The sequence below is a fragment of the Balearica regulorum genome, chromosome Z, assembly GCF_011004875.1.
Source record: "Balearica regulorum gibbericeps isolate bBalReg1 chromosome Z, bBalReg1.pri, whole genome shotgun sequence".
Taxonomy (NCBI): Eukaryota; Metazoa; Chordata; class Aves; order Gruiformes; family Gruidae; genus Balearica; species Balearica regulorum.
This window is the reverse complement of record NC_046220.1, coordinates 67243391-67259839: the sequence shown is the minus strand read 5'-3', so window position 1 is coordinate 67259839 and position 16449 is coordinate 67243391. Positions and strand designations below refer to the sequence as shown.

General features: G+C 38.7%; 1 protein-coding gene across 3 annotated transcripts in view; it reads left to right on the top strand.

Moving 5' to 3' along the window:
* Positions 1 to 9676, top strand: part of IL31RA (interleukin 31 receptor A) — a 34437-nt gene extending 24761 nt beyond the window's left edge. Inside the window, exons 11-16 of one of the 3 annotated variants that reach the window (XM_075739357.1) lie at positions 1003 to 1104; positions 2481 to 2627; positions 5021 to 5161; positions 6371 to 6464; positions 8035 to 8113; positions 8915 to 9676. In XM_075739357.1, coding sequence (XP_075595472.1) covers positions 1003 to 1104; positions 2481 to 2627; positions 5021 to 5161; positions 6371 to 6464; positions 8035 to 8113; positions 8915 to 9511 — 1160 coding nt within the window. In that variant the 3' untranslated portion in view covers positions 9512 to 9676. The remainder of the gene's footprint in view (positions 1 to 1002; positions 1105 to 2480; positions 2628 to 5020; positions 5162 to 6370; positions 6465 to 8034; positions 8114 to 8914) is intronic. The other 2 variants (XM_075739356.1, XM_010312013.2) reach the window with 2 other exon arrangements.
* Positions 9677 to 16449: the final 6773 nt, after the last annotated feature.

The following is a 16449-nucleotide window of genomic DNA, read 5'->3' as shown; positions in this document are numbered from 1 at the left end:
TCTCCATATATAAACCAACCAACTTTCCTCCTCAGCATTATTAGGAGATCTTTGTTTACCCTAAGCACAAGTCACATTAGAAATGCCAAGGCAAATTCAGACATTGTTACTCAGGCCTGATTCTTGCATTCTTTGTGCAATTATTTTAAGGAAGACCTGAAGGGCCATCATAACTTTTGCTGGGTTGCAATAGGTGTAAGGGACTGAAAAAGCAGCTGATACAACGCAGGGATCTGTTGGAAGCCATTGTTCTTGCTGAACAAGCTGCAGAGCTTGAGGAGGAATGCTCTAGGAAAACCTTTACACTGTTTTCATCCCATGGGTTGTAAAGCCAGAGATGTTGATGAGAGTAAGTAGGGGATGCACCCTGTTGATTACTTGGCTGCTGGGTTGTTCAGGGTTCAAAACTTCATTTCCAGAAACTTGAACTATGTCTTGAAACATATGAAAGTCTACTGCAGAGATTTCAATTGTACAATTGTACTTTTGAGTCCAGCTGGTTAGAAGCAAAGTTAGTTGGCATAACTGGAACATCAGCGTAGAGTTAAGAGCTGGGGCTCCATTGTGCCTTTTAAGCTCTTTGATGCATGAGACAAAACTCTTCTGCAGAGCAGCAAACCTAAAGATGTGTGAAATTAAAAATATACCTGGAACTGTAATTTTATATTGATTATTAGAAAATAAAAACTTCCTCTAAAACCTTAAACTGTTATGAGATGAATAAGTGACTTCGTATGAAGAAGCTGTATAAGGCTGAAGTATAATTACTTGTTCGAAGTATTTCTAGTGAAAAATGAATTGGTCACCAGGTGCTCTTATGAGTACTGCTGAATAAAATTCATTATGGTAAAGGCAGTAAATATATATTGTGCTTGCTAAAAAGTTGAAGAAAATAGAGGCCTGTAATGGTTTATTTAGAACTGCACTGTGATTTATTCTACTATCATTGTATTAATCTCACATAGACAATTGTATGTAAATATTACTTTTTTTCTTTTACAGAAAACTTTAAACCATTTATATGCTATAACATTTCAGTGTATCCTGTCTATGGAAATAAAGTAGCAGCTCCATATTCCATACAAGCTTATATTCAAGAAAAAAGTACGTATTTTAAACTAATAATGTGAAGGGTGTTTTGTAGTCTATCTGTCAGGGTGTATTATCTTTGAGCAATTTGATACTGGCATTCCTGAAGGAGAGATGTAGATCCTGAAAAAAACCAGGATTTGGGCTTCCTGATTTCTGTCCATAGATCAGTTACTGAATTGTTCAGTAAAGAAAATTTCTATCTTGTGATACAGGTACATTGTTGCTTGAATCCACTCATTTGTTGTAAAGTTTACATACTATATACAAAGCACTTGGGAAGAGTATAGCTACAAACATGAAACAGGTTTTTTTTTAAACTGGCTCTGTCTCAAATATTACAGCTCATTTAGATATATAATTAGACTAATGCTTGACGGCATTTATCAGTCCTAATATATGAGGAAATTCTACTCACAGAATAAAATGGATGGGTTGAAAAGCTTGCTTTCTGTTATATTTTCTAATGTAACAAAATATTTGCAGTCCCTCACATAAAGAATGGTGAGAAACCACGATGTTTGCCATTGGATAGAAACCGTGGATAAAACAGTGATTTTTGGTGGGGAGGGAAGGAAGGTTTCTGTACTGGTAGAAGTTTAATGTGAATTCAGTGATTTACACAGTCAACTGTAAGAATGTAGTTTACTGGTAATTTTAAGACTTCAGGTGAAAATGTCAATTTGTGTGTGCGCATGTATATGTAAGTGTGCACGCACACATATTTCAATGCACTACTAAACAGCATTAATCACCAGGAGGAGGTAATGGAATATTCCATGTTTAAGTAATACTTACCAGCACAATTAGAACTTTGTTTTGAATGCTTTCCTGTTTATAGGAAGCTGTGACCCTACTAAGGGTTGTCAGGGAATGGGAAGGAAGGTATTTGTTTTAAAACTGAAGCACAGAGAAGTCTTGCTTGAAAGTTTCGAGCAATGCATGTGAGGTTGCATTGTTTAAGCAGAAAGACTTCGTCCAATGTAATGGGCAAAGACTGGAGGTGCTGGATGAATCTCAGCTCAGCCAGAGACACCCTGCATACATGGTGACCTTGCATCTGCATTCCCCTGTGAGTGCATAAGGATGTTTTACCTCTTGATCTCTTGACTCTGATGTTGTGAGGATAGAGACTTTTAATGATCTTGAGCTATTTGGATGCAGTAAGACTGAGAACTATGCAAATGCCAGAATAGATGAGGGGAAGTATTATCAGAAGAAATCACACATTAAGAAATGTGAGAAAAGTTAAGGGCTATATTGGAGCACTAAGATGACATATTTATTTATCTGTTTGTTGCACTGGTATGTGTGAAGTAACACAGATGGATAACACTGTGGTACTTAGACTATTTTACTACTATTTCTAATTTATAATGCTTTCTGTGTAGAGCCATCAGAAGGACCTGTGGCTGACACAGGCATTCCAGGGAAAAATGAAGTTACAATAAAATGGAAGGAGATTTCAAAGGATAAAAGAAATGGATTTATCACTAACTATACAATATTTTATAAACCTGAAGATGGAAAAGAATTGAGTACGTATATATTAAACATTCATGCTTTCAACAGGGTTATGACAATCTACTGTCTGAATATAGCTATTTTCATAGTTACTAGCACACCTTGTTATTGTATATTAAATATGTCTGAAAATAGTGGTACTAAAATGTGAGTTACATCAAGATTAAAAAAATTTTTAGGTTTAATTGAAATGATGATAATACTACACATGTATTCTTGCTCTATTTCTTTGTTCTGAAATTTTGTACAGCACTGCTTGCTCTCAATCTTTTTTACTATCATACTACCCATGGTAGTACAGCCATGACTGTTGACCACATTGTCCTTTCTGCTTCTCAGATGCAAATCTGATGGATTTCCAGGTGATAAATTTTAGCCAGTGTATGGCAGCACTATCATTACTCATCCCTTTCCAGAACAGGATGGAAACTCTTATATGAGAGGCCTTTTGCAGATTGTTCTCTGTGAACAGTAAAAAAATAAAATTTGCAGGATTATGCCAAATTAGAGAGTCTTATTTGTCAGATACTTGGTTTTTTCCCCTTTTACATATGTACTAGTCTTCCTCCATCGTGACACCCTCCTGAAACCAATGGAAAAAGTCATGAAGAAGTAGAGGAGCCTAAAGTGGAGCTAAAATATATTGGAGAGTCATAGTCTTGTGGACATTAATGAATTTGAACCTTGTGAGGGCTCAGTGAATTTATAAGTTCCGTGCATGTCCTTGGCAGGAAGCCATTCCCAAGTTCTCTGGAACAGTATAGTGGAAATTTTCTGGTAAAAATGTTTTTGAAGTCAGTTTTGTAAGAAAAGCAAAATAGCAAATGATAGCCAATTTTTATAATAAAAGCAAAATAGCAAATGATAGCCAAGAAGCTAAAATAAACTGCCCAAACTATTTGGATATAGTTTTTAGATTAATTCCTTCAAATGTGCTTGATTATCTGTGCTTGGTGTTGCTTTTCTGCTCTGGAGACTGATAGCATAAATTTTGGAGTGTATTCTTAATCTCTCACTTCAGGAGTAGTATCCATACAAGGTGCCAGTATAATCCTATCTATTCAGAACTTATCTAGTCTAAATCTTACCAGAATCTTTTATGAGAAGTGTTTCAGTGACCTAAATTTGTTCTTCCTGTATAGTTTATGAAGAATGCTCTTGGATCATTCAATGCTTCAATGCCGGGTCAAGAGTATTCTTAGCAACTTTTAAATTAGAAAGACAAAGCTGATTATTTCTGTCAGATTCTACACGCAATTTTTCCTGATATGTTAGTTTCTGAGTAATTTAATGCTGACCGCTTTGTTGCGGGGTCATCCTCAATTCAGGCAGCCTCATGTTACAGAGCCATATTTCTTCATATTACTTCTAACGTAAAGCAGGCTGTGCCCATGTTAGGGGTTCAGATTAGTTTCTTTAGTAAATTAGTTTTAAATAGCAACTCAAGGGAGTTAAATTTAAATGGCAAAACCCTACTGTACTGATGTTTCTTGAGGCTTCTTTGATGTCACATCTTTTCGATAAGAATAGAACATGGAATTTGTGCAAAGTGACTTCACTGGCCTTTTTACTCTAGAACTTCACTTTCTCCTCCTTGATTTCAGAGAAACTAGTTTATTTAATCTCAGGGCATACTGCAGCATATCTATTTCCTGAGTGTTTCTTGACTGAACTGAATGATGACATGAGTTGGCTTTGACTTTATGCACCAGAAAATGTTTTAGTGACTTTAATTTCATAATATGAGCATGCTTTTAATTCTGTTTGTAGACATAGAATGTTATGATACATGCCCCATTTAAAAAAAAACTTTAAAAGTAAGCACATCATGCTAATTCCAGTAATGGAGAAGATATTTGAAACATTGTGTTTTAATCAGAAAAGCATTTTGAAAGTTGGGAAAAAAATTCCGGTTGATTTTGGCTTTCCTCTGACTTCATTGGAGTGATATCCTAGTGCTGATAGATTGCATTCTTTTTGAAGATCAGTGTCTAACTGCATTACTAGAAATATAGTTAAATTTCACAAGCTGCAGAAAGTATTTTAAGTTCTTAATTTCTAAGCCCTAGGTTCCAGAAAATAAAGTTCTCAAAGCACTATTTTCAATGATAAAATAAACTACAGGAGATCATAATTTGCTTATCTTTAATATTAGCCAAAAAATATGTGTTTATTTTTAAAAGTAAATATATAATGGTTTATTTTTTGCCTTAAACTTTTGAGTAGCATTGATAAACATTGGTAATTTAAGTTTCCTCTCTCAAAGGACTGATAAGGTTGCTTTGTATTTCAAGTTGTCTTTAAAATACTTCGTGATCTATCATTGTAAAAGATGCTAAATGAACGTACCATTCCCTGATGTAACACTATTTTGTGTGTTTATTGATATAAATCTTCTCCCAAAAAGATGAAACAGTGAACTCTGATGTTCTGCAATACAGACTGAAGTCCTTACAGGCTAATACGCAATATACTGTCTATATCATGGCAAGCAATGAAGCTGGTGGAACCAATGGAGAGCCAAAAACCTTCAAGACTTTGAAATTCAGTAAGTAATATTCCAGGTTAGTTACTACTATTTAAAAAAAACAGGTTTGGGATTAAGAAATATGGGACTTTTTTTTAGGCATTTGTTAATTATTTTTTTTAATTAGTGTTAAACAAAACAAGGAATAATTACCCACACTAGCTGAATTTAACTCAATTTCACTGTTCATCTCATAGACTAAAACCTCAAGATTAGAAGTCAAACCCCAAAATATTTATTTTGCTGTCAATAAAGCTGTGGAATACTATCTTTTCTGCTGTATAAACTTAACTAATAAATGAGTGCACAGGTTGTGGCCAATGTGTGTGTGTAAATATCTTTTCTTATTTCTTACTATTTGTTTTAGCCAGATTTTAGCAAGGAGGTTGGTATGATGGCTGTAGGTCAGAAGTTCAGACACTTCCTCATTTCTGCTTCTGGAAGAATGCTTTCAATATGTACATAAATTGCCATAGTTGCGGCCAAACCGAAATATTAAAATGTGCATGAGCTATCCTTAAATTTGTCATGGGACTCAAAGCTAATTTTTTTGCCTGTAAATTCATCTGCTACTCAAATGCAAGGTTAAGTTAGACTATGCTGAGGTCTGGTCTCTATTGCTGTCACTTAGAAGCTAGCTTAGAAATCCATGCACTGTTTCAGTCAAAGTAACTGTATTTTTTTTGTGTGTTTAAAACCTGCATTGATTTTTCTATTTATTCAGTAGTAACAAGTAGAAGTGGCACTATGTGACAGCTTTTAGCAACTATAAAACAACAGGTGCCCAGAGAGGTGGTAGACTCTTCATCCTAGGTGACTTTCAAAGGTTGGCTTGGCATGACCATAAGCAACCTGATTCTAATTTCAAAGCTGGACGAGGTGACCTACAGATGTCTCCTCCAATTTGAACTCTTGTGTGATTCTATTAAATAAATGAAATTCTAAAATGCAATACTTCTGTTCCTGAGAGATCCTGAGAAGTCTCATCATGAGCTGCTTTTCTGGCTCAGAAACTGTGACTTCTTGGATTCAAAATACTCATATTTTGACACATCATACAATGGGTATCATACAGTATTCCGAGTAATGTTGGCCAGTTTTGAGAGCTCTCTAGAATTGTGCTAATTAGGTGACTTGGATGTTGACAATTAGCTGTCTTAAGGGAATACATGAAGAAATTAAACATCTGTTTTTTTCATTTTGGTGTTCCCCCCCCCCCCCCCCCCGAAGATAAAGAAGATGTTCTTTTCATTGCTCTACCCATTGGATTAAGCATGTTGTTTCTATTAGGCCTTTGGATAACATGCATTTTGAAAAAACACACGTGAGTACATTTTCTGCCTTCTAGAACTGAATGTAATCAGTTAATTTGAACTTGAAAAAGGCAAATTTTTATATATCTTATAAATGTTTTTGTTGGGTTCCAAACCAATGTCAAATTAAGAAAATAAGCAATTGGAGTAACAAATAACTAAGTATACAGGTTATCTTGTAACTGCAGTTAACATGCTATAGTCCAAAAATTAATATTAATTTTAGAAAGTGCAGTAAATCAGAACAAAAGAAGTAGGAGAAACAGATTTATATATCGCCTACATCAGCTTATGGAAACACTACATGCCATTTGCAGTTCCATGGCCAATCAAGTGAGTTGAGCATACTTTAAGTCAGTTACTGAAAAGTTAATAACCCAAAAATAAAGTTTCTCAGGCAGTCTTAATATATCTGCTAGTACACCACTAGAACACATTTCACATAACCCCTATTGCTTATCTTAGCTACATTAATATTACTTTCATTAATTTGTGACACTTCCTTTGAATTGTAAAGAAGTCATGAAGAAGCTAGAAATTACATCATGTGAAAGCATTTGGATGCTTGATCCATCAGTATGGATCCATATCTATGCACAATTCATAATCCTTTTATCTGCTGTCACAGATGTCCCCTGCCAGATTTTAAACTGGTTCTTCAGATCATAGGGATGCTATAACATGCCAAAGATGGCTGTGAGGATTTTTTAAGTTTATAAAATGTGCTTCTCTTTAGCATGAAAAGTGACTGGGTTGTTTGACTGAAGCTTAATAAGAAGGTCAAAAATCTTAACTATTTTGGGGTGTTCTAAGCTATTAGACCCAAGATTGTTTTCAGGGAAAGCATCAGGTAATAAGTATAGCTGATTTAATAAGTATAATCTCCAACTCTTTTACATCTTCATATGTGTTCTGTATTCTGAATTTTTACGATAGTAAGAAACTATGTTTTGATTCTGGAGAATATTTTGATATGTAGCTGAGTGTTAATATTCTTGCGTAGATCAAATTGCAGTGTGAAAATTCAAGCTATGGCCTGGTTTCATTCGCTTACCTATATACCCAGCATCAATGAGTGATTCATTTTGTTTCCTGTTAACTACTCCATTGGACAGTTAAACGCTACAGTGTCAGTTAGCATCATTTATCTGCTGTTAACATAAGAACTCAGTGTAGCTCTAGTTTGGTGTAGTTCTAGGGACATTTCCCTAGAGCAAAGTTTACCTGAGGTGGATTTTCTCTGAACCACCCTGAAACATGATCACAACAGGTTTTGTATACAGCCTTATTTTGGCATGCTATTATTTGATCTACTATATAATAATAATAAAAAATACTTTTGCGCATTAGTAACTTTTCTGCAATGTCTCTGTAACCCAAGATTTTTCCTTGCTGAGATCTTTTGTAAGAAAAACTCTGTGAGGGAAAACAATTTTAATTTAAGAGATTGTGTTAATATAGGAAAGACTTCTTTTGTGAAAGTTTGATATTTTATCAGTATTTGGGTTTTCTGCAGATTTGTGCATTTTATTTTTAATAATCTATTTCATCATTTGACTAAAATTCCTTTCTCAATGATAGGTTTAAAAAGGTTTGCTGGCCTGATATACCCAATCCTGCAGAGAGCATTGCAGTGGAATGGCCTCTTGATGCATCTATGGTAATAATTGCAATTTCATGTGTTAAAGAAGGGATCTAATGGAGACAAGTCCTTCTTTGGCAGTCATTTTATGACTAAATAAAAACTGAGTTTCATTCTTCTGTTTAAGTGCTATAAAATGTTCTTCATTTTATTTCAAACTAATAGAAAAGATGTATTTTTATAAAGTACATTCATTTAATTCTTATAATGAGAAATAATGTTTTGAAGTTACAAAGTGATTGGTGGGCATGGTTTATTAAATAAAGTCAATTAAATCTGCTCAGGTTATTGAGTCTACTGAGTCAGATTTCCACATGTAGATATCTCCTCCCTTCTCCACAAAAAACGTACTGCAACATATAGTAAGATTTGGTACATTATCGTACTAACATTCCTGTATTTTTTATTGTTGGATATTTATTCCTTGTTAAAGTTTTGATGTTTACTTGAAGGAGGTGGAGTTGATCAGGTTTACATAGGAAGTGTAATCTGTGGAGAATGGGATTTAAGCTCTTGTCTGAAAAATGGCTGGTTAGAGTGGAAAAGATGGAAACAGTCAGAGCCTGATTCCAAGCCTTCACTGGAACTCCTTATTTTATTAAGTACGGAAAACCTAATGGGAAAGTGTTAACAAATGGACAGAATAACATTGTCATTTTTAGTACTCATTCACATATAACTGCATGCCAGCTGAAATGCACATGAACTCTTTGTTAATGCACTTCTGAAATTAAAAGTCAAACAGAGCTCAAATGGCAATATTTTATATATTGAAAAAATAAACTAATAACTTTTCAATTTATCTCTTTGTACTGACAGAATAATTCATTTTTGAAGGGAGCACCATCTGAGGCTAAAACCATAGATTTTGAAGACATAAGTGTTTTGGAACATTGTTTTCCTGAAGAAAGTCAGGAAGGATCATTACTAATGAATTGTGAAAACCATGTTTCTGAATGTACTGATATTAATACAAAAGGCACTATTAATGGAGATAAAAAGATACTCTATAACAAAGAAAATGAAGTTGCTAAATGTTTGTCACCATCCATGCCTTATATAATTACTGATCAAGATATCAGAAGTCAAATGCCTTCAGCTTTGACACCACCGAAGGAAATCCAACCCGTGGAAATGCTGGAAGACGATTTATGTGAATCCCAACAGTCTGCAATTAAAAATGAAGAAAATGATAATGAAGTTTTAAAGCTGGATGATTTCAGTGAAAAAACACTGTTCAATCCATACCTTAAAAATTCTGTTAAAACAAGGGAATTTCTTATTTCTGAGAACTTACCAGAACACAGTAAGACTGAGCCCAAAAGCCAATCAACTGTCTTACCTCCTTTCCAACAAAATATCTCAGGACAATCCTATGTAACACTGGATATGTTCGGGCTGGCCTCAGCTCATTAGTGTGAGAAAACATTCCTTTGTAAATTCCCATTGTGAGATATATCTTGGCACTGCTGCTCATGCACATTTGCCTGTTCCAACCTGGTTGATTTCAGTTAATTTGGATGAAAATGCCCCCTTCTTTTGAACAGCTGTGAAGTAATTTTTTGCACTGTGTTTATACCTGTCAGGGGTCACTTTCAGTGTGGGGTGGGGTTTTTGGTTTTGGGGTTTTTTTACCAGACAGATGTGCCAGTAGTGAGGCAAAGGAGGTAGCTTTTCTTATTTCTTCTCAGTTCTCCCGTATCAGTCTCTAAAACAAATGGGTCTTTACTGCGGAAGCATCCAGTGGTACAAGCAGCTCACCAGTCTCCCCCCGGGCAGCCGGTTCCCGCAGCTGAGCTCTGCTAGGAAATGTGGACTGACTTGAGCAGAGCCAGGATCTGCTGAATCCTTCCTTAAGTTACCTGGAGTAGAACTACTTTCCTGTTCTTATTTCCCTCGATTGTTTTATATCTGGTTTTCTGTATAGTGTTTCTCCTGTTTCACAAATACTTGGTAGATTTCAGTAATTGTCTTTTTGCATCATGACTCTTGAATCAGAGGTTTGGCTCATAGTTTCTCTGTATTTAATGAAAGGATATTTGTTGTGTATATGCTATAGACTTATCTGCATTTTGAAAAAGGTAGGGTTATGCTGGCTTTCTTGCTTCCTTCCCTTTTTCTTGTGTTTTTAATCATTCTCTGCAATTTGTACTGCTTTTGTCTCTCCTGTTTGATTGCTGCTTTTTAAAACTCTCTTTACTGCAGGGTATCTTCTTATCTTCTTGTTCCTTTGCCTCTAATTCCTCCCAGTTTAAAACTGTTTCCCAGTTAAGTTTTGAAAAAAACCGAACTAAATACAGCATCCTGTGTTTGAACAAGCACTGAGTTTATATTTAGGAAATTATTTTTGAGGGAGGTACTGAAAAAACACTAAGTCTACAAAATATCCCCAGATACCCTCTGATAACTGATTTAGGATTAGAAGTTTCCACAGGAAAGCTCTAACTTTTGTAATTTGTTTTATCATTTTGATAAGTCATAAAACTACTTGTATTTTCCATTTCATACAGCAGCAGTTAAGCAGGAAACTCTCCATCACACTAATTATTTTTTTTTACCAGGGAAGAAGCTGTTACCGTAAAATTCTTACTAAAATATTCACTCTGTTAAATGACAGGTTAAATAAGTGAGGTGGAGAGTCAACTCCAAGTAAAATGTCTTAAAAGGGGATTGTTCAGTATGACACGCATGGCATGTAGTAATTTTAAGACTTTATTTTCACAGTATTTAAAGGCTCGACATCATCAGTATTGTTTGTGCATAACTACAGACTTTAGGGGTGAAAAAGATATATAGGAGTCATGGGGATAGAAAAAGGAGAGACAAATGTCAATAGGAATAGAAAGGCTTTCTTTCCTTCCTGCACAAGAAGAGGAGTGAGAGAATGGAATACATATTGCCCAGCATGAATGAGGAGGCTGAGCCTTACCCTGGAGGGATTGGCTATTACTTGCATTGTGTTGGGGAAGACAGTTAGCATTGCATTGTGTTGGGGAAGACAGGGTAAAGTTTGCATTTAGGCTTTTCATCTATAGTTTGGAAGCTGCTTTTGCTTATAGCAATGTTTGTTTAGTTTCCAAGAAAGGATGAGAAAACAATTTATGCAAGTGTTCCTTGTACAGCAACACTGATTTCCTCTTAAAAGCCCTTGCTTATTTAGATAAGTCATGCTGTGAAATGAGCATGGGACGCAGCTTTGGTTGAATCAGTGCTCCTGCTGCTTCACTCGCTTCTGGACTTCTCACTTATAGCTACATTGTAATTTCCTAGAGTTCAGAAGTCACTGACTCATTACAGCAGGGTTTTTTTTCCGTTAAATCTCAGTATTTGTTTTAGTATCACAAGATTTAGAAATAAACAGATACAGAGATATTTTGAGCCCTGTCTAGAAATTGTTTAGCAGCCATAAGAAAGCTGCATACTCTGAGTTGCATGGGAGTGACAGGTAAAAAAAAGTAAAAATAATGCAGCCTTTAAGGGATCATTAGAAAGGTGAAGTTCTTGCTGAGTGGTTTGGGTTGGGTCTTCCTGTAACATCTCCTAGCTTCTGCAGGGTAAGTAATAACCTGCTTTTCCATCCCATTATATTTCATTCTCTATTGCTATTCTGCTTTTCTCTCCTCACTTCTGATTTCCTTGCCCATTATTTTATCTGAATAAGAGTAATGCATGAAGTGGGCTTAGTACATCTCAGAAAATAGGGCTGCCTTTTGCCTGTGCTTTGGAACACCAGCTTCTTGGACTTGATTTGGTTTGTATTCGGAGTTGTACTCTTTCTGACCTTTTACAATTTGTCTTTCAAACTAATGCTGTGAACCACAAAAAAAAAAAAATAAAACTGAGAGCACATGGAAAAGTTTTTATCAATTTATACTAAATACAACCTTTAAACATTTTAGATTTTCATATTTATTTAGAAATGTGATCCTGTTTTGAGAGGGATGCACGAATAGATTGGGTATTTGAGCAGTTATTCCACTTTTATAATGTCAAGTGACAATGACAGGTTGGACATTACAATACCTTAACATTTTTGGTACACTTTTTTATAGAACAACTGGTGTTGTTATTCCTAGAGAGCACTTTCCTAAATTTCATTACATATCACCATCATTGATCTGTAAAATGCCTATTTCTACCCTTTCTTAAAATGCAGAAAATTAATCTCTCAAATGTATGGGTCTCTGCAAGGATAATAAACATCAGCTTGTGGCATAATTTCAAGAAGATATTGATATGTCTTCACAGTTGTCATTTTTCTGTGTATCGTACAGAATCACAGAGCGCAGTAGAGGTTGGAAGGGACCTCTGGAGATCATCTAGTCCAATACCCCTGGCTAAAGCAGGATCACCTAGAGCAGGTTGCACAGGATTGCGTCCAGGCAGGTTTTGAATATCTCCAGAGAAGGAGACTCCACAGCCTCTCTGGGCAGCCTGTTCCAGTGCTCGGTCACCCTCAGGGTAAAGAAGTTTTTCCTCATGTTCAGATGGAACTTCCTGTGTTCCAGTTTGTGCCCGTTGCCCCTTGTCCTGTCAGTGGGCACCATTGACAAGAGCCTGGCCCCATCCTCTAGACAGCCACCCTTTAGATATTCAGAAGCATTGATGAGATCCCCTCTCAGTCTTCTCTTCTCCAGGCTAAACAGACCCAGCTCTCTCAGCCTTGCCTCCTACAAGAGATGCTCCAGTCCCCTCATCATCTCTGTAGCCATTTGCTGGACTCTCTCCAGTAGTTTCCTGTCTTGCTTGAACTGGGCAGCCCAGAACTGGACACAGTATTCCAGAAGTGGCCTCACCAAGGCAGAGTAGAGGGGGAGGATAACCTCCCTTGACCTGCTGGCCACGCTCTTCTGAATTGCACCCCAGGGTACCGTTGGCCTTCCTGGCCACGAGGGCACACTGCTGGCTCATGGAGAGCTTGTTATCCATCAGGACTCCCAGGTCCTTCCCCGCAGAGCTGCTTCCCAGCAGGTCAACCTCTAACCTCTACTGGTGCCTGGGATTGTTCTTCCCTAGGTGCAGGACCCTACACTTGCCCTTGTTGAATTTCATTTGATTCTTCTATGCCCAACTCTCTGGCCTGTCCAGATCTCGCTGAATGGCAGCGCAGCCTTCTGGTGTGTTGGCCACTCCTCCCAGTCTGGTATCATCAGCAAACTTGCTGAGGGTACTCTCTATCCCCTCGTCCAGGTCGTTGATGAATACATTCAATGAGACTGGACCAAGCACTGACCCTTGGGGCACACCACTAGCTACAGGCCTCCAACTAGATTCTGTGCTGCTTGTCAGAACCCTCTGGGCTCTGCCTTTCAGCCAGTTCTCTACCCACCTCCCTGTCCACTCATCCAACCCACACTTCCTAAGCTTGCTAATGAGGATGTGCTGAGAGACGGTGTCAAAAGCCTTGCTGAAGTCAAGGTAGACAACATCCACTGCTCTCCCCTCGTCCACCCAGCTGGTCATGCCATCATCGAAGGCTATCAAACTGGTCAGGCATGATTTCCCCTTGGTGAATCCATGTTGACCACTCCTACTACTCCTTCTTCTCCACGTGCTTATTGATAACCCCCAGAATAGTTTGTTCCATCATCTTATAGAAATAATTCATTTCTGACTTTAAGGCTTATGCCCTGCAAGTTATTAGTAGGTCATGTTTTTCACTTACCAGATTTTTAGCTTAATTAAATATTCAGTCTTTTGTCACCTGAGTTTACCTTTAACTCCCCCAAATTTTGAATTCTTTGAACAGGAATCCCACAAATGTTGATATAACAGAGTAACCTATTATAACAAATTTTCTAAACTACATAACCTATGATATGTTTTCCTCATCTCCTTTACAATTGCCTGAATAGGGGGAAAAAGTGGTTAATATATTGAAGAGAAGGAAGCTTTCTTCCTCCAGTTAGCACTCACTTGGACATTCAGCCGTTGACCACAACTCTTTGAGTACGACCATCCAGCCAATTCCTTATCCACTGAGTGGTCTATCCAGCAAATCCATGTCTCTCCAATTTAGAGACAAGGATGTTGTGCGGGACAGTGTCAAATGCCTTGCACAAGTCCAGTTAGATGATGTCAGTCTGATCCATTATCCACAGATGCTGTAACCCCATCATAGAAGGCCACCAGATTTGTCAGGCACGATTTGCCCCTAGTGAAGCCATGTTGGCTGTCACCAATCACCTTCTTATCCTCCATGTGCCTGAGCATAGTTTCCAGGAGGATCTTCTCCATGATCTTGCCAGGCACAGAGGTGAGACTGACCGGCCTGTAGTTCCCTGGGTCTTCCTTTTTACCCTTCTTAAAAACGGGGGTTATGTTCCCCCTTTTCCAGTCAGTGGGAACTTCACCCAACTGCCAGGACTTCTCAAATATATTGGAGAGTGGCCTGGCCACTTCATCCATCAGTTCCCTCAAGACCCGCGAATGCAACTCATCAGGTCCCACGGACTTGTGCACCTTCAGGTTCCTTAGGTATTCTCGAACCTGATCTTCTCCTACAGTGGGTTGTTCTTCCTTCTCCCAGTCCCTGCCTTTGCCTTCTGAGACTTGGGTGGTGTGGGTAGAGCCCTTGCTGGTGAAGACTGAGGCAAAGAAGTCATTGAGCACCTCAGCCTTCTCCATATCCTGGGTAACTAGGTCACCCATTTCATTCTGGAGGGGACCCACATTTTCCCTCGTCCTCCTTTTCTCACTGACATACCTATAGAAGCTTTTCTTGTTGTCCTTGACATCCCTGGCCAGATTTAATTCTACCAGGGCTTTGGCTTTCCTAACCTGATTCCTGGCTGCTCAGACAGTTTCTCTGTATTCCTCCCAGGCTACCTGCCCTTGCTTCCACCCTCTGTAGGCTTCCTTTTTTTGTTTGACTTTCCCCAGGAGCTCCTTGTTCATCCATGGGGGCCTCTTGGTGTTTCTGCCTGACTTCCTCTTTGTTGGGATGCATCGCTCCTGAGCTTGGAGGAGGTGACCCTTGAATACTAGCCAGCTGTCTTGGGCCCCTCTTCCTTCCAGGGCTTTGTCCCATGGTATTCTACCAAGCAGGTCCCTGAAGAGGCCAAAGTCTGCTCTCCTGAAGTCCAGGGTAGTGAGCTTGCCATGTGCCCTCCTTGCTGTCCTGAGGATCTTGAACTCCACCATTTCATGGTCACTGCAGTCAAGGCTGCCCTTGAGCTTCACATCCCCTACCAGCCCCTCCTTGTTGATGAGAACAAGGTCCAGCATGGCACCTCTCTTCATTGGCTCCTCTATCACTTGGAGGACGAAGTTATCATCAACACATTCCAGAAACCTCCTGGATTTCTTGTGCCCTGCTGTGCTGTCCCTCCAACAGATATGGGGGTGGTTGAAGTCCCCCATGAGGACCAGGGCTTGTGAATGTGAGGCTGCTCTTATCTGTCTATAGAGGGCCTCATCCACTCAGTCTCCATGGTCAGGTGGCCTGTAGCAGACCCCTGCTATGATGTCCCCTGTCCCTGTGCTCCCTTTAATCCTGACCCATAGGCTCTCGGTGGGCTCCTCATCCATCCCCAGGTGGACCTCCATGCACTCCAGCTGGTCACTGACATAGAGGGCAACATCCCCTTCTCATCTGCCCTGCCTGTTCTTCCTGAAGAGTTTGTATCCTTCCATTACAACACTGCAGTCATAGGAGCCATCCCACCACATCTCCGTGATGCCAATGAGATCATAGCCCTGCAGGCATGCACACATTTCTAACGCCTTGTTTATTCCCCATGCTACCTGTGTTTGCATAGAGGCATTCCAGCGGGGCCCCCGATGAAGCTGACTTACTGGCTGGAGTAGCTGGAATTCCTCTGAGGTACTTCACTGGTGTTTCCCTGTTGGCTCCTATTACCTCGGGAGCCCCTGGCTCATCTCTGTAAGACTTTAAGCGTGCTGCAGTCTGTCCAGCACGTCTCTGAGCAGTAGGCTGAGGGCCCTCACTGGCACCCCGTCCCTCCAACCTTGGCATGCCATCCCTCAGCTTGTCGCAGGCAAGCCTGATGTTATCCCCCTCCCTCTTTGAGCCTAGTTTAAAGCTCTGTCAATGAGCCCCACAAACTCCTGCGCAAAGACCCACTTCCCCCTTTGAGAAAGGCAAAACCCACTTTGCTAACCTACATGTCAAAATACAAAAAATTGAAGATTCAACAGCACGTTTGACAAGTTGTTTATGTAACAAGCAATGCAATTCTAAATCTCAGTGGTCACATAAAACTGTTTTTAATAACAAATGTCACTTTCAGGATTATGAGAGGTAATTTGTGATTATTGGCTCAATAGCTTTATGTTTTACCAGCAGCTATTCTGAAATATTCAGGTAAGATACTCTGCAAAAGGTTACTTGG